The sequence below is a fragment of the Hirundo rustica genome, chromosome 9, assembly GCF_015227805.2.
Source record: "Hirundo rustica isolate bHirRus1 chromosome 9, bHirRus1.pri.v3, whole genome shotgun sequence".
NCBI lineage: Eukaryota > Metazoa > Chordata > Aves > Passeriformes > Hirundinidae > Hirundo > Hirundo rustica.
Genome location: NC_053458.1, coordinates 24,501,648 through 24,518,941, shown reverse-complemented (window position 1 = coordinate 24,518,941; position 17,294 = coordinate 24,501,648). Strand labels below are relative to the sequence as shown.

At 42.9% G+C, this 17,294-nt stretch overlaps 2 protein-coding genes across 6 annotated transcripts in view; one reads left to right on the top strand and one right to left on the bottom strand.

Annotated features, from left to right (window-relative positions):
- The window catches only part of SWT1 (SWT1 RNA endoribonuclease homolog), a 28,676-nt gene extending 25,491 nt beyond the window's left edge, over positions 1 to 3,185 (bottom strand). Inside the window, exons 1-3 of one of the 5 annotated variants that reach the window (XM_040073355.2) lie at positions 3,130 to 3,185; positions 2,209 to 2,283; positions 126 to 184 (exon numbers count right to left, since the gene is read on the bottom strand). In XM_040073355.2, the coding sequence (XP_039929289.1) occupies positions 126 to 184; positions 2,209 to 2,274 (125 nt within the window). In that variant the 5' untranslated portion in view covers positions 2,275 to 2,283; positions 3,130 to 3,185. Of the gene's footprint in view, positions 1 to 125; positions 185 to 2,208; positions 2,284 to 2,873; positions 3,061 to 3,129 lie in introns of those variants that run through there. The other 4 variants (XM_058421811.1, XM_058421813.1, XM_058421812.1 and 1 more) reach the window with 4 other exon arrangements.
- A 98-nt stretch (positions 3,186 to 3,283) lies between these two features.
- Positions 3,284 to 17,273, top strand: TRMT1L (tRNA methyltransferase 1 like). Its single transcript, XM_040073397.2, has 16 exons — positions 3,284 to 3,448; positions 5,242 to 5,394; positions 6,235 to 6,297; positions 7,074 to 7,187; positions 8,168 to 8,232; positions 8,577 to 8,706; positions 10,142 to 10,265; positions 10,680 to 10,759; positions 11,019 to 11,265; positions 11,920 to 12,132; positions 12,917 to 13,107; positions 14,351 to 14,429; positions 15,100 to 15,266; positions 15,466 to 15,525; positions 15,868 to 15,994; positions 16,117 to 17,273. The coding sequence occupies exons 1-16, from the start codon at positions 3,325 to 3,327 to the stop codon at positions 16,430 to 16,432; spliced, it is 2,253 nt and encodes a 750-aa protein (XP_039929331.1). The 5' UTR covers positions 3,284 to 3,324; the 3' UTR covers positions 16,433 to 17,273.
- The last annotated feature ends 21 nt before the right edge of the window (positions 17,274 to 17,294 follow it).

Here is a 17,294-nt window from a genome sequence, read left to right as displayed (position 1 = left end):
AAGAAAGACCAGTTAAAACACCATATTTTATCTGGTGAACAGGTTGAAAAAAATCTTCAGCATTAAATGGTCTGTGATTGTTATATTTTCAAGTAGTTCTGTTTAATGACAGATTGAGAATTTACCTCTGAAGTTCTGTTTCTCCTTTCACAGTGTGCTTGTAAGATCTTGTGTCTTCAGAGTTCTGAAAGAAAAAACATTCAGGGGCTTACAGAGGAAACTGCAGTTAAAAAAAAAAAACCCTTCACAAGACAATGTCATAACTGGGTGTTTTGGCTGCTTAGATAAACACTGTCAAAGGGTGCCAAGGATGTGCAGGCAAAGATAAGGGTGCAAAGGTTTCAGCAGCACTTCATGATTTAACCATGGAGCACTTCAATGCTTACAATGTGAATCAACAGGGTCCACTACAACAGTGACAGCTACAGATCTGAGACAGTAACATTCCTACCATGATCAATTCATAGTCACGTGTCCCACGTGTAGTTTTTATACACCTCAGCTTTCCCAAAACCACAGCAGGTTGTAAAAGTTACAACAGAGAACGGTAACACGTGGATTGTTTCGGATAAGGAATCTGCAGACAGTTCAACCTTTCACAAATAATTCGCTCCTTCAATAACTGGGGCATGCTGACTCAGTGAGGCCTTAGGTCACTGCTGCTGGGATTTTTCCTACCTAGAGAGGCATTACGTGGTTTACTTCCACACTAGAGAGCACTAAATGCAAAAATCAAAGGCTTGTAGAAACCAGGGGAATCCTAAATTAAGGTAGCTCTGAGAACTTCCACCTGTGGCTAGTTCTGGAGCTGCAGGGCTAATACCAGCAATGCAACAGAAAAAACAGAATGACAGACAATTCCAAGGGCTCCTGCTTTCCCCTGGAAAGCAGTGAAGCAGCTCCCTTGGGGTAGGTGGAGCTCATGATGCTGCTGGAACAACTTCTGGTGATAACAAACCCATTTCCAGCTGCTCAGTTATTCATTTCTCTCTTCAAGGCCTATTCCCTGACAACCATGAGTTTTTGTAACATTTTTAATATTTGTTTTCAACCTACCTCCTCCTTTTCTCAAAAATTTTCACTTAATGTAATCATCATAAGAAATTTTCTTTCTGTCCCTCTCCTTCCAGCACTATCAGTTTGGGATATAAGACACCTGCCACCCACGCTGGGATCACACTGCAGGACACCTGCTGCTATTAGAGATTTCCTTATCTTCTTGCTGTTAAAGCTGCATTCTTCAAACCCGTGAGGCATTACCAATGGCAATAAGCTACAGTATGAGATTTTAAGCCAATTGTTTACCTTTCATATTACATTAGTTAAAAACCCCAAAACAATAAAGCATCTTAGGATAAGTTAATTTTAAAAGACAAATTGAATAATAGTTAGGAATTCAGGGGAAAAAACAATAGTTACATTTGACTTTGAACAACATTTTCTCTACGATCAAAAAGCTTCTGAAATGAATAATTCAGTTTATAAAGCCATAATCATGATCATTTATTAACACTTGCAAAAAAATGTTGAGAAGACAGGTCAAAGATCTCTTACTTTATACATATTCCTTGCAAAATCCAATGGGAAAAATCTAGCAAACGTAAGTGTTGGGTTTATTAAACTACTGATTTATCAACTACGTATTGCACTTCTGAGAGTGAATAACTTGTCAGAAGTGGACATGAACAATAAAAAAATAAGAAGCTACATACAAGTATGACCAGAAAGATGACAACTCCTGTAGCACCTGCACTTCACAAGTGATTCAGTGAAAGCTGATTCGCTAGATTTTGTTGAGAGTTTTGGTTATTAATTTATGTCTCAGTGGCTAAAAGGAAACATTTGAGAGTCGCTCACTAAAATGCTGTGAAGTACAACTTGTGGTTAATCAGAAAATTAGGATATGTGATCCAACATACAGAACAGTCCAAGAAAACAGCAGTTTCAGCAGCAGTATTAAAACAAACTTTCCTCAAACAGGAAGATACACTAAAATAAAAAAGTCTCTTATTTTCTGATACCCACACTACTCACAGCCTCTGAAGAAAAACACGTGTATCTGCCTAACTCAACCCTCCTGCTGTTCTTTATGATCCTGTCTTTAAACTGGACTCATCCTTCTACCACAAAGCTGCTAAGCAAATCATGGTCTCTTGAATGTAGGAGTTCGAATTAAGGTGATAAAAGTAGTAATATTTCTGCTCATACTTTGTCATCCTGGCCATCCAAACAGGCTTCCTTTCCAGCTAGTTTCTTCTGCTTCTTTTTAGACATCTTCAAATCCTACAAAAAAAGCACGTTGTCCTTATTACTTGTTTCAAGTTTTTAGGTACAGATGAGATTAAAAAAAAAAGTTTTAACTGTATAGAGAAAAATACTTTAATAGTCTTCTATTGTTTTCTCATTACAGAGCCACAGCAGACCTCAACAAGGTCAATTATTCACATCTGACGGAAGGCCAGAGCACAAACGACAGCGACTATACCCCCCAGAGACATCTATTTTGTACCAGCGAACGAACCGAAACTAGCATCCTTTAACAGAGTCGTATAAGCAAGTTTTAAGAGCATCGGACATTGGAAGGGGCAGCCCAGGGGGGGCTGGAGTCCCCATCCCTGGAGGTGTCCAAGGAAGGCCTGGCCGTGGTACTGAGCGCTCCGGGCTGGTGGGGATCGGGCACAGCGCGCACTCGTCCCGCTCGGAGCGCTTTTCCAACCCAGCTGAAACTGCGACTCTCTAAGGCAGTCGCGACTGTCACCGTCGGCCCCTCCCGGGCATGGAGGAATTACGGTGACATCCCGCAGCAGCCCCGCCACCCTCCACACAAACAGCGCACAGCAACAGAAGTTCAAGGGACTCGTGGAAAGCTTTACCCGGAGCTCCCAGATCCCAGACCCGAGCAGAGCCCGGGACCGGCTCCGCCCTGAGGCGAGGGCAGCACCGGGCTCTGAAGGGGCCTCTCCACGGGGGCTGAGGGGCGGCAGCCTCCTGCCTCGCTCCCTCCGAGGGGAGAGCCCGGGGGCCCGCAAGGCACCCGGGGCGCTGCCAGCACAGCTTCCCTTCCCTTCCTTCCGTCCATCTCCCCTCCCTTCCTCCCGCCTCACAGGACGCCGTACGGCGCCGCCTCACCCCGCTCGGCCGCTCCCCGGCGGGCCCCCCGCGGCTGTCGGGGGCGGTGGGGCGGCTCGGGCCGTGCCCGGCGCGGCTCCTCCTCCGCCGCGGTGCGCGCCGGGCCGGCCCGGGCGCTGCTGGGAACTGTAGGCGGAGCGGGCCGGGCGGGACGCCCTCAGCGTGCGGGCTCCGCGGCGGCTCCGCGCCGGCAACATGGCAGCGCTAGAGGCGGCGGAGGCCGCGCTGGGGCTGCGGCAGGATCAGCAGCAGCAGCAGCAGGAGGAGGAGGAAAACCACGACCATGACCAGGAAGGAGGCGGCGAGCCGGCGGCGCTAAGTGAGAGCGGGCGGGGATCGGGCGGGCGCGGGGAGCCGGGCCCTCCATGCACGGGGCTGAGGGCGGGCGGATGCCGTGCGGAGCCCGGGCGGGTTTGAATTTACGCCCTGGGCGGGTTTGAATCTACACCCGGGGCGGGTTTGAATTTACACCCCGGGGCCGGGGCCGCCTCCCGTCTCCGTCCGCCCGCGCCGGGAGCCCGGGGAGGCGCAGGCTGCCGGTTCTCCCGTTTTCCAAGCGCGGTGTGGGGCCACACGTGTTCCCGCTGGGCCTCGCTCCTCTTGAACCCGCGCTCCTGTCGCTTCTTTCTTCTCCTAACCTAACGATAGTTTGTCTTTGGTGATCATTTATTATTCCACGGTGTCCCGTGGGGACCCCGAGGCGCGGCGTGGGCCGCGCGGGCTCAGCCGCTCATCTTTCCCCGCGGTTTTTAAAACCAAAATGTGTTTGCGCCATGTGCTCAAGGACGAGCTTGCTGGAGCAGGCAGGTTGAACCGCCGTGGTCCTTCCGACCTGACCCGCTCTGGGATTCTGTAAATTGCTTTTGCTGGGTTTCCAGCTCCCCAATTGAGCCCTTGCTCCCAGATCTTTGTTGCTGCAGTCTTTCATTTCGAGTGAACTGACTCTTCTAATTAGTTCTTTTTCACCTATAAGTATACTTTAGGCTCTGTGAGGCGTTATTCTCTTTGTACGTAATCAGTGATTCTTGGTGGGCATTTAAAAAATCCTGAGATCTTGGTTCGATAGCAGCCTGCTTTTCTTAATTATTCAGTGTGAAAGTTTATCTCTCTCCTTGTACATTTACATATTAATTAGGGTTTTTTACATATATGCATATTTTCTTTTTCAACCATTTTAACCTCTCTCCACGTGCTCTGAAGATGCAGACTGTCCAACTCTGCTGGTTTTTTGTCACTGCTGTGCTCTCACTATGCATTTTTATGACTGTTTTCACTTTTCCCACGGCTATTCAATAGTTGTTAGGGATTTCTTACCAAACATGCTTTTACTTACTCGTTTTCTTTCTGTCTTTATATTAAAAAAGCATGTAGATACTATACTATTTCTTGTTACCTGTGGTTGAAACTTCACTAGTCCCACCTGTCTGCTGGAATCTTGCTGGGAGCAGGACAACCATGGCTTTCTGAATCCTTTCCTAGTGCTTCCTTATTCCCTTGGAGAGGGATTGAACCACACCTTCGGGGGATTTCTACCTCTCCCTTCAGTTATTTCCCCCGGGTTTGACTATTCCCATCATTTTATTGCCCTATCTCTCAGCCTCTTTAAGTGCTTGAAATTCTCCACCAGGCCCATTTCATACTGCCCCAGGAAGTCATTCATTTGCAAATGCTGGTGACACCAGCACTTATCACTGCCTCTGCTGAAAGCAAATTCCTGCATTAGTCCCTTCTTTCATATGGTCTGACTCATGAACTAAACTGTTATCAGACTTCTTTAGCCCATTGTAAATTGTCTGGAGAATTTGGAGCTCCTCCTTGTCTGCTTTGCCTTGCTCTGCTGCATCCTGCCAGAAAATAAGTGTTATTTTGTTCACCTTAAACATCTGATACCGATGTGTGACTAGTTGTTTCAGTTATCCAGGATGACATTATTCTACAGTGGTTTCCAAGGATAATTGGGAGTGAAAATTCACCTCATACTATTCTCCTACATATTTTTTTTTTTGTCCTTCATGCTTGTAGTCAGCGCCATATTATTGGAAACAAATGAACGTGTTTGTATAGTTCAGTTACATCAACAGCACCTTTACTGGGATTTTGTTTGGTTTTAAGATGGTTTGGTGGTCTCTGAAAAAGTGAAAAGCAACGACATTGATGTGAAAATTCCTGAGTCAGAATTGGAACCTGAAGAAAAAGGAGCAGAGGAGGAATGCCCAAGGGAATCTGATAACAACATTTTGGATCTATCATCTGATTACCCAAGAGGTTTGCTAATAAACTCTTAATATTTCTGTCCTGTGATGGTGGAAAGGTAGAATACTAGGGAGGAGAGGTCAAGGCAATGTGTTTAAAACTCACCTATATAATCCTGACCATGTAGATCAGTTGCTTTGTCTGGCATAAGAAAACCTGAAGATTTATCCTGTAAAAACATGGTAAAGCTTAAAGTTGCTACAGAATCTTTGTTACAGTGGACGGGGATTTTCTGTGTGCTGGAATCAATAAAGCAGATTTCAACCTAATTTTTTGGTATTGACAAATTCTGACTTAAAAGTTGCAAAATCAGGTGCTAGGATTAAAGGTTAAACTGTTTACTAAGGGAAAGAAAAAAATGGTAGAATTTAATGTGTCCTGGCTCCACAGTGAATAATTGTTCTTAAACTTGGTCCACTTTTAGTTGATATTTAGTTTTGCCAGTCAGTTCATATGATGCTTTGTACTGCTTTTGTGCACTATTTGCATTCACTAACAATGCTGAGCAGTAAAACCAGATGTAAAGGGAATGTGACTTGATCTTTTCAAATTTTTTTCATTTTTTTCAAATGAGGGTCTTTCTGTCTGAGAAAGTTTGTGTGTCAGTATTAAAAGGAAGTAGGAGTATATGAAAATATATGGATCTGATTAAACAGCTATTCTGGGGATAATTTTTGCAATCATTCCTGCTGCCATGGAAGTAAAAGGACAAAACCAAGTATTCCAGTCCCTACTACTGTCATTCTCTAACAGTGCTAGATTTGAAATGTTGCATAGAAAAGTAGTAATAGACTAAAAACAGTTTTTAAACTAAGAATGTTTAACTTCTAAATATTTCTGGTTTTCTTTTAGACAAACATATTTCAATTCAGAGACACCTTGCTGATCTAGAGAAACTGGCTGACATGAGAGAAGGTGAGTTTTCCACAGCAGTGTCCCAGAACACAGATTGTTGTGTTATGGGTATTTACATTTTCTTTTAGATTTCATCTTTAACACACTACAAATATTTATGATACTTAAACACGAGGGGTTTTGTAAAAAAGGGCTTTATGATTTATTCTCTTCTAATTTCTGCCCGAGAGGTTATTTGACATTCAGCTAGTTTTTATTTAGGTTAGTACTTCAAGGGCTTCAACACCTTTGTTATACAGCCTTGCCTTTGCGTTTTGTGTCTCACATGCAGGATTTTCAAGAATTATTTTATATAGGGTACATTTCCTTTTTTTACAGCTTAAATAGATATCAGCTAGTTGTTTTATCCAAAAGATCCAGGAGCTGGAAAAACAAAGTCTTGTTCTAACCTCCTGATTTGTTGGGGGTTTTGGTTTGATGTTTTTTTTAAACATTTCAAGTCTTTGCATGTCATCTGTAAAGTTCTGTTGTTCCTCAGTGCTTTTCAGAAGTTTTATTAGCCTCATGTTGCTGGAGTAAAAAACACTAGAAACCAAAACCCAAAGGTTGTAGAAGTTAAATGATATTTAATGTTATAGTGATTTTGGTCTATACGGAACAGAAAGACGCAACCCATACATTTGAAGTTTGCGCATGAAATAAAATGTTCCCCGAGGTTTCTATCTCTTAACTTGTGCTGATTTTACCTTCAGCCTTTTACCTCTTGGTGTGCATCTCAGCTAACAAAAGTGGAAACTGCATTTCATGTTTCTTAGAGCTTTTGATTGTATTTTCAGATGAGAGGAAGCCTTGTCCATTGTGTCCTGAGGAGAAGTTCAAAGCTTGCTATAGCCACAAACTCCATCGTCACTTGCAGAATTTGCACTGGAAGGTTTCTGTTGAATTTGAAGGTAATGGCAATGGGGCTTGAATAGTAAATACTAGAAGAAATTGTGGGTATGTTCTGTGTTTCATCTTTCAAAATTCCTCTTAAGCATTTTGTTACCAGCTCTGAATTAGAATCATATTTTGACAGAATGAATTTGGAGGTGGGATGTAAAATGTAAATGTGAAACAGTTCTATTCTTCTCTAGCCAAAATGGTTAAAATTGTTCATTTTCTCTTTAGAAAAACACCAATAACTGCTTGCATGTCATAAAAATTACCATAAAATTTAAAATATGTTTGTAATGAAAACTACTTCAATAAAAGTTTTATAGTTATATGTTGTTAAGAATCAGACACACATGGGTGGTCAGTTTTGGTGGATCATAAAGATTCCACGGGTTCCAATAAACACTTGAAGTCTTTATGTAGTATCAGTAATTAGTAGCTTTAATTATTGTTTTTTAATAAGTTCTGTGATCTGCTTTGAAGATGCAGTAAAATCCCTGTGAGAAGTTTAGGAAAGAAAATAAAGCGAGCAGTGTGTGTTTTTTAAAAATCCAGGTGTATGGGTTTGTGGGAAGTAAAGTGACTGTTCAGAGCATGGGCAAGATAAAGTTCAATTCTAAATGTTCCAATTGGAGTATCAGGTATCGCATTTTGGTTTTCTTTAACTGTGGAACGTATGTTTATGGGAGTCTTCACACAAATCTTTCAGCCAGGTAACTATTTTTGTGAAAGACTCAGATACTTTTGAACTGGAGACTTGGTGTAGCTTTGTCAGATGCTCAGACTTATTTTAATAAATTTTAAATTCTTTGCATTTAAAAGCTTCAAATATATATTAGCTGATAATATATCTGCACTCTCTGTGCAGAGAGTGAATATGGCAGGTAATTGGTGATGTCCTCTTATTGCTATCTTGTGAAATCTGAAGTGAGAGCATGTGGTGCAGGCCACAGACATGCTGTTCATTTAATATTCTGGGATGACTTTTGTTTTTCAGGGTACAGAATGTGCATCTGTCACTTACCCTGTCGGCCAGTAAAACCCAACCTTGTTGGAGACCAGGTAAAAATGATGAATCACAGAAATTCTTGTTACTGTACAAAGCGGGGGAATTGAGTGACTGAGGGGAACTTTTGAGATCTGCTTGGTTGCCAAATCTTGCTCCTCTGTATGTGTTGCCAAAAGCTTGTTGGTGCAGGATGTGTGATAGAACCCTTGGGTAGCTGCATGTGGCTGTACCTCTCGTCGTGGGGGGCAGCTGCCCAGATCAGCTCTGGCTGTAGATTCCAGGTATTTGGAGTGCTCTAGAGGGAACAGACAGATGACTTCTCATATGCCCTGTGTTCAGTTCTACTTCAACCGGGTTTTATGTATTCTGAAACTACGTAAAAGACTCTGTTTTACAGACCTTGTCAAAGATGGGAGCTCATTACCACTGTATCATCTGCTCAGCGACTATAGTACGAAGAACTGACATGATAGGTCACGTTAATCGTCACGTGAATAAAGGAGAGACCGAGTCGAGGTTTATCACAGGTGAGCTCTGACTGACAGGAAACATTCAGTCTTCTTCTGTCATATACCACATGCAGTAACTGTGATAAGGGGTGGGAAACATGGGGAAAAATCAGAAACAGAGTTAGCCTTTCTAATGAAAACTCTGCTCTTAATATTTCAGGACTTTGGATTTATCAGAGGTGTAGCAGAGTTGTGATTTAGTCTTGCATTGACGGTTCTTGTTCTTGTTGACAACTAGTACTCCCCTCACCCTTAATGTTGTGTGTCTCCAAAAGAGTGAGGGACATGGCATCTACAGAAAAAAAAAATCTGGAGTAAATCTTTCTGCAATGTAAAACTCTGCTTTTTATCCAAACTGCACCAGCCTGGGTTTCCAAAACAAGGTTTTTCACCCGCAGAGAGCTGTGATAGAGGTGTCAGTAGTTCTTTGGTAAAGTACAATCCTATCTGACTTTGTTCAGAATGAGACTTTGGTTTCTAAAGTAGCATAAACTAAGTTAAAAACATTCTAAATAATGGGAATGCCAGTAGTTTGATACCTGGGCATCAGTTTGCATGTCTGAAAAGTGATAGTAGTACCATGTTCCATATCTTTATAGATTTTATGCTGTGAAATACATTGATCTCTGTGTGCTTTAGAGCTTTGAGTAGAGAATGTCCCATTTAGCATTTTTTGACAAAATGCATGAGGCGGTTTTTCCTCGCTGGGGGAGGAGAAATCCAGAGCTTTTGTGATCTGAAGGCACTTGGGAGCTCTTGGGGCCCCTGAAGGTGGAGCAGATAGACCATGCATGTGTTTTAAAGCCCTGAGAGAGGCAGGGTGAGCACTGGAAAGTAGCCACTTGATAGAAATTTTTCCTGGTAGTTCCTAGGTACATTTTAGACTGGGCATGAGTGGCTCAGAGGAATGACAGCCTGTGTTTACAGCTGTCAGATCTGAAAGCTTGTTTTGCCACAGACTGTGTACACAGAGCTCTGGTGCTGGAATTGTCCATGTGCTTGTGCTGTTTATGCACATTGCATGGAGCTGTTCATGCAGTTCATTGAGACACATTCAGGGCTATGTTAACAGGGTTTTAGTTAGCAACCTATTATGTTTAAACATGCAAAACAAATGCGCTACGCCTCAGGCTCAGGGGCTGGCTTTCTTAAACTGGAGTGGATACATAAGAGCCCAACTGAGAAACAATTCTGATGTTTTATGAGAAGAAATTTGTGGTAGAGCATGATCCTTATTTGCCACTTTAGGGATTAGAGGATAAACTGTTGCCTGCTTCCCCCCTCATCCTTGTAAACTGGTCCATGTGCTGCTTGGATTGCAGCATAACCCTGACTTCTTGCTTTATGGGAGCAGTTTTTCAATGTAATTTACCAATGAAATTTTCAATGTATGTGTTAATATTAATTTCAGTTCTCACCAATTCTTTCCTTCTGCCTCAATTATTTGTTTCAGTTCGTGCTCCCAAGTCATCTTACGAGGTGGTGAAAGAGTCAGCCACAGATGTGCAGGTTCTGCCCAACCACTCGACGCCCCAGAAAACAGATTCCTACTTTAATCCTAAAATGAAACTCAACAGGTGAGAGAGCAGGGAGTGGGAGGATGCTTCAGAGGCCTGAGGAGTTTGTAGTGAAAAATAAGTGTTTTAAAAAGCAAACCTGTGAAACTTCTGTTCAGAGGGCATGAGAAAGGAGTTTCTCATCAGAAAACTCCTCTTGACAAGTAATATTTGTAACCAAGGGCACTACATGTGAAATAGTGTCATTTCTGAAGTAATTAAGTATTTTCCTGTAATTAGTAGATCTTACCTTCAGAATACTCTGCTGTGGAATTCAACTTAAGCATCGCTGCGGTTTTTGATTTACAGTTCTTCATTGTAAAAGGTGGAGTTTAGCTTAAATATTCCGCTGTTAGGTTAAAGGGAAATAAATAAGGAGAAGGAAGTAAAAATGTTCTCTCAACTTACAGACTCTGACCATTTATTATCTTCCAGGCAGTTGATATTCTGTGCACTGGCTGTGCTTGCTGGGGAGCGCAAACCCATTGAATGTTTGGATGCTTTTGGTGCCACTGGTAAAGTCCATTTCTTTAATATTTTGGTTAATATCCAGTAGGGAGAAGCAGCAGAAATTCATAACTGACATCATATCACTCAAAAATAATGTGGGGTACTCAGTAATTTTCTTCCGTAGGCAGGGAGCCATGAGCTTCCATACAAAAAGACAGCTGTCAAAAGCTGTATTAAGGCTTTTAAAAAGGCTGTAAATAATATTAAAGTTCAGTAGTCTTCTTAAAATGACTTGTAATGTCCTTAAATTCTGTTTCTCCTCAGGTATCATGGGATTGCAGTGGGCAAAGCACCTCAGAAGTTCTGTGAAAGTTACAATTAACGATTGTAATGAAAATTCTGTGACAATGATTAAAGAAAATTGTCATTTAAACAAGATGAAGGTGAAACTAAACATCAGGGAAGAAGACAATGATGAAACTGTGGGAAATGGAGAAGAAAGTAGTGACACCATTGAGGTCACAAAAATGGATGCCAATGTTGTCATGCATTTGAGATCATTTGATTTTATGTAAGTGTTGAATGTTTCTGTCAATTTTCTGGTTTGGTAACGGCACAAGCCACCCCGCTTCCCAGTATATTACTATTTGGAGCAATTGGAATGATAAAAGAATCAACCAACAGTCAGTTGAAATGTAATTCTGTTGTCTCAGAAATGGTGTGAGGACAGAACTTTAATATTTTAGAAAGCACCTGAAAAATACTAAGTCTTTCTGGCATTCAGAATGGATTATAAATATACATGAAAATTCTAACCCAGGCTGGGGTTTTTGTATAACTTCATTGTCTGTTTGCTGAAAGGAAATACCAAATCAGTTTTGGGGTTTTTTTAAAATTCTTTTAGTTTAAAATGCTTTTTGTTGCATCTCTTGTTTTTATCCATTTTGCAGCATATTAATTTTGAATTAAAACAGGCTGATTGTTCCAGGTTTGGTATACAGATGCATGCATTCAAACCCATGCAGATATCAAAATAAGTGATGGGATATTTTGTGTTATTAATTATTAACATCCAGATCCTAGAAGTGCTGGAAGTTTTAGTCCTGTTCCTTCTTTCTGTTTAAAATGTGATCATAGGTGAAGGTTATAAAACAGTGTTTTCCTCAGTGTACAGCCAGACTCTGGAGCATTTTTAGACACCCACTGGTACATCCTTTCTTTTCAGCCATTTGGACCCCTTTGGATCTTCTGTGAGTTACCTGGACTCTGCCTTTAGAAACGTGAGAAACTTTGGGATTGTGTCGCTGACATCCACAGACATCAGCTCCCTCTATGCCAAGGCTCAGCACGTGGCCCTGCGTCACTATGGCTGCAATATTGTCAGAACAGAGTACTACAAGGAGCTGGCAGCCAGGACAGTAATTGCTGCTGTCACAAGGTACTGCTAAACCATTTCCAGTTAGGGTGAAATATTATTAGGTAATTGTTAAAAATAATTAGTGACTGGGCAAGGTGAAAATGCATCAGTAGGGTAGGGGGGGTGGGATGGTAATGTGAAAAAATATAATAAATCCAGACTTGCAAACTCTTCTATTTCTCTATCAATTTTGCCATTTTAGAGCTTTATAGGACTTCCTAAATACAAAATAAACTGCTTCAAATGGCTTCTAGCTAAGCATTTCAGTTAGATTTGCTTCAGTAGAACCTGATGTTCACTGCAGATCCTCATACTTGAGGTTCGAAAGATGGATGTTATTACTGACTTGTGAAACCAGTTACTTGCATATAGACACTGTCAGTAAACTCAGTCTGTTAAGTAAATGAAAACCTAAAACCTAATTGGAGAAAAAGGTACAGGCAAGAGACAAGATGAGGAGGAAATGAAATCACCAGAGGTTTTGATAATGCCGGAGCAGAAATGCTGACCTGAACAAGTTCAGATTTCCCTTGTCCTCTCCCTGCGCATGTGATGATGCAGGTGGCAGACCAGTATTTCTAGCTGTGCTAAAAAGAAGTAAAATGAGATTTGCTTGGCCTGCCAGGAAGGCCACAAAACGAGAGGCAGTTCAGAAATACTAAAGATCCTGATATCTCTCAAATCTTCAGCACCTCTCTCTAGGAAGTGGATGAGCTCAGGAGGCGTGCAGCCTGTTCAGGTGTCCATGGCAGCGTTTGCCCAATGAATTCAGTACAGTGTGGCTTTGGTGTGTTTCTCCCCCCAGAGCTGCAGCTCGCTGTAACAAAGGCATTGAAGTGCTGCTGGCAGTGGCTCTGGAACACTTTGTTCTGGTGGTGGTCAGAGTTTTACGGGGCCCAACCCCTGCAGATGATTCGGCAAAGAAGGTCCGATACCTCATCCACTGCCAGTGGTGTGAAGAGAGGGTTTTCCAGAAAGAAGGCAATATGGTGGAAGGTAAATGGCTTTTCTTTTGCATTTTGTCTCTCTGTTCTCTGCCTTGTTTATGTTTAGATTCCATTAGTAACAATTCCCTTGTACGTAACAATGAGTGGTTTGTGTGGAGAGAACACTGTGCTTCATGGCCATGAATTGGTTGCCTGCATGGATTTTCCTGTAAATGGACTGGATTTGTGGCACAAATTGCTCAGGTTGTGGCTGTGCCGTCCCCGGAGGTGTCCCAGGCCAGGTTGGACAGGGCTTGGAGTAGCCCGGACTAGTGGAAGGTGTCCCTGCCCATGGCAGGGGGTGGCACTGGATGAACTTTAAGGTCCCTTCCAACCCAAACCATTCTGAGATTTGTCTCTACACAGGATATCCTCCCAGCCTGCTGTAGCTGCAGGAGCTGCCAGGATACCTGGTATTTTCCATGGATCTGCCACTTCAGGAAAAGCCCTAGGAGTGGGTTAGCCTTTGATACTTGGGTTCCTCCAGACTTTGCTGCGTTTCAGTTCCTTAAAATGCAGTGGACTGAGCAGTCTGGCTTTCCCCTGCTGTTGTTAATGGGCTGTCTCCACACACAGGTTAGCAGAGGCAGGAGACAAAAATTGCACTCCTGGAGATGCTGGTTTGAATGAATATAAACCCTAAAACCTTATTTCCAAGCTAGTGGCTCTTGGATAGCTTGGTGTTGACTCATGGTGTCTTTGCCCTGCTCAGAGTCAGATGCATGAGAACACAATGAGCCTGGTATTAAAAAGTTGTTAAAAATCAGATAAAAGTTTTAAGGATGGGGATGAGTAGCTGAGTATAGTGTAATGGTAGAGATCTTAATTTGTAAATTATCGTTTGCTTAATGCCTTAGTTGCACAGGGCTTACAAGACTTGTAGGTGGAATGTGTTCTGCAGATGTAACTGGCTGATGTTTCAGATTTTTTAGTTGGCACTTGCTGTTAACCTGGACAGCTGGTTATGTAGCAGTAGGAAGGCAAATATTTTCATTGTTACTTGAAAGAAACATGGGGGAGTTATGTCTCATTTTTTTTTCTTCAGTGTTTTAACACTGATTAAAGATCAAGTCCTCAATCTCTAAATCTCACCATGAGCTGCTTGGCAGGAGTGAAACTAGTGTCCCACTCCTGCTGTGCTGTCCTTCCAAATACCCTCACTGAAGTGAGCTCCCACTGCATCTCTGTCTCTGCAGTAACACAGGCATGGCTGTGTATTTCCAAACAATTTAAATGCTCTTTTTCTGCTGCAGAAAACCCTTACCAGCAGCTGCCCTGTGACTGCTATGGCAGTATGCCTGGGAAGACAGCAGTGCTTCTTGGTCCACTCTGGTAAGTTCACATCACAGGACACATTTGGAGAGTCACTCTGGGTCCAGGAGCTCTGAAGCTCAGCTGTTCATACCATAACAATTTTTATTTTAGCACTACAAAAGGAGGTACAGCAATCAGGAGCTCAGGAAACCTAGTGTGGATTTGGGGTATTCAGTTTTTCCTTTTGTTCAAACCAGTTAATAAATAGTAACACATTTTAAATTTCACATTCAGTGCACTTATGGAATATGTCTTGCACAGGAGAACTTTCCTGTGTGTTCCTCTATTTGCCAAATATCAAGTAACTCTTGTTACTTTATATTTGTGGAAAATTTATTAAATAAATCGTTACATGTGCTGATGGTAATAAGTACTACTTTGCTTATTAATTTTGTAGAAACAATAATAAGTATTTTGAGTCTTTTTGCTGTTTCAGATCAGTATTAAAAATGGTTGGCAATTGACAGTACCTTGTGGGGGTTGAATGAGTTTCTCAACATCTTATGGCAGAAATAAAATTACTGTTCTTGAGATCTTGATTTTTTTTTTTTTTTAACAAGACTAGTGTTGCTGTCATTGCAAAAAAGTCAATTCAGTGCAACATAATTGCTAATCAAATCGGGCAAGAGAATTTTGGAGCAGTTTCCATTAAGAAGCCTTAACTTTCGACTTCTCTTGCATTTGGTAGGTCAGGAGCTCTCTTTAACACTGGATTCCTCAGGAGGATGCTCGTGGAGGCTGTGCAGTATGGCTTGGATGAAGCTCAGTCACTTCTGAAGACATTAGTTTGTGAAGCAGAGTGCACAACTCCCAAACATTTTTCTACCCACAGTCCTGGTGATGAGAACAAACAAGGTAAGAAAAGGGGCAGCCTGTTCACAGAGTGGGCTGGCTTTGTGGTGATTTTTCGAGAGGCTGATCTGTGATAAGTTACTAAACAGCAGTGTATCCATAGAGTTGAATGCATTATTGAATAATTGAATTATTTTCCTCTGTATAATTAAAGCATTTTGCCACTTTACAGAATTAATTTTGCCTTCTAATTGTATTCTAGAGGAGTGTGGTGTATATATTAGAACACCAAATACTTCTGCAGAATCCTACTTTGTACATGGTAAGTGGAGCATTTTGGTGTAGCTTTTTCTATATTTACCAGTATTGCACTCTGGAGTTTTTTCCTACCCAGATTTACCTTTAGCCAGAACTATATTTAGTGGTAAAAGCAGAATGCCAAATACTCCATGAAGGCCACTTTAATTTACTTGTTACTACTGAAAATGGCCTGTAGATTAAATTCAGGCCAGATTTTACCTCTGCAAACCCCAGCTTACAAAAGCAGGCACACAGCCGAAGCTGCTGTGTGGCTCTGTTTTCGTGTGTACTGGCTGAGGCTTTGCTGGCGTTCCTGGGGTGCCTGTGAGAACTGAGTGGTTTCTGTGGCCTTGTTGTGGTGCAGGGAAGAGGAAGAGCGAGGAGGTGCTGCGCAGCACGGCGAAGCGGCAGCGGCCCGAGCACAGCGCCGAGCACCCCCCGTTCTACTACAACATCCACCGGCACAGCATCAAGGGCATGAACATGCCAAAGTAAGTGTGGCTTCACCTTCCAGCCTGCTCTGACACTGACACACAGCTTGTTCTGAGTCAGCCCTGTCAGCACCGCGTCCGTTCTAAACGCGCGGGTTTGGGTTTGCTGTGTTTCTTCCCAGGTTAAATAAGTTCCTGAGCTATCTGTCCGAGGCTGGGTACCGCGTGAGCCGAACCCACTTCGACCCCATGGGAGTCCGCACCAACGCGCCCCTGGCGCAGTTCAAGACTGTTCTCATGAAGTACAGCACTCCCACCTACGTGGGGGCGCAGGCAGAGGGCCCTGTGCACCTCCCTGGGGAGATCCAGGTGGGAGAAGAGGTTCCAGCTGCTGCAGCACTCCAGGTGGAGGAGGCCGAGTTAGCGGAAGATGATAAACCTGGAGTCACCCCTGCTGTGTTCACACAGTCCTACCCCACTCACTGTGCTGCTGATTAATGCAGCTGGGTTTGTTCATCAGGATGTTACAGACTTCCAGCACACCCTGTTACAGTAAGCCACTGCTTCCTCCCAAGCTGGAATTTGACTGTTTTGAGCTGCCTGTTGTGCTTCGAAGGGACAATTTAGAATTAGGTAGCAGAACTCAGCCCCGATCCCGGCATGGCTGTGGTCACGAAACCGGCACTGTGGGAAGCCTGTGGAGTTACCTGCTTTTACGTGCACCTCCTTTTCACACTGAGGCATGGAGGCTGCTTTCCAGTCTGTCCAAGCCTTACTGCCAGCACAGCATCCAGAAGGGGGTGCAGGGCCAAAAGTGTTCAGTATTTTGAAATAAGAGATTATTGTGAAACAGCCTATTCCTAAAATGCATCATTCCTAAAACCTGACCAGCTATGATCCAGAGAGAGGGCATGTTAAGAAAATAGCACAGGATAAAGTGCCCTCTGAGTTAAAGCCAGGCAGTCCTGCCTGGGTGCAGTTGTAGCTTCAGGTTGCACATGTAACTCTGCATTCAGGTCTGTTTCCAGGGTTCTGCCTCCAGGCAGGAGCTGATCCCAGGAAAACAGAAAGGAGCGGTGACACGGCTGCTACCGAATTTCAGTTTGTAACCAAACCGTAGTGAATTGTGTAGTCACTCTAGTTGTCTGCTCAGAACTTAGAGTGGTTGTGTGCTGCAGAAAGGTACAGGGACAAGGGACCACAGTGGACGTTCAGGTGAAGTTTTGTGGTGAGTTGTCAGTAGTAACTGAGCTAAGATCTCTTCTGTGAACGAGCAAAGCTGCCACGTGTTGGCAGTTCTGGTTTCCTTAAATAAATGGCAGCATTCCAGCCAAATGAGCTTGCCTTTGTCCTTTCTTTC

What these genes read in the sequence shown, in the direction of transcription:
- TRMT1L (XM_040073397.2), top strand. Translation starts at nt 3,325, where the DNA reads ATGGCAGCGCTAGAGGCGGCGGAGGCCGCGCTGGGGCTGCGGCAGGAT. An exon ending in TTGAGATCATTTGATTTTAT is followed by an intron (nt 11,266 to 11,919) that starts GTAAGTGTTGAA and finishes CTTTCTTTTCAG; the next exon opens with CCATTTGGACCCCTTTGGAT. An exon ending in AGAAGGCAATATGGTGGAAG is followed by an intron (nt 13,108 to 14,350) that starts GTAAATGGCTTT and finishes TTTCTGCTGCAG; the next exon opens with AAAACCCTTACCAGCAGCTG.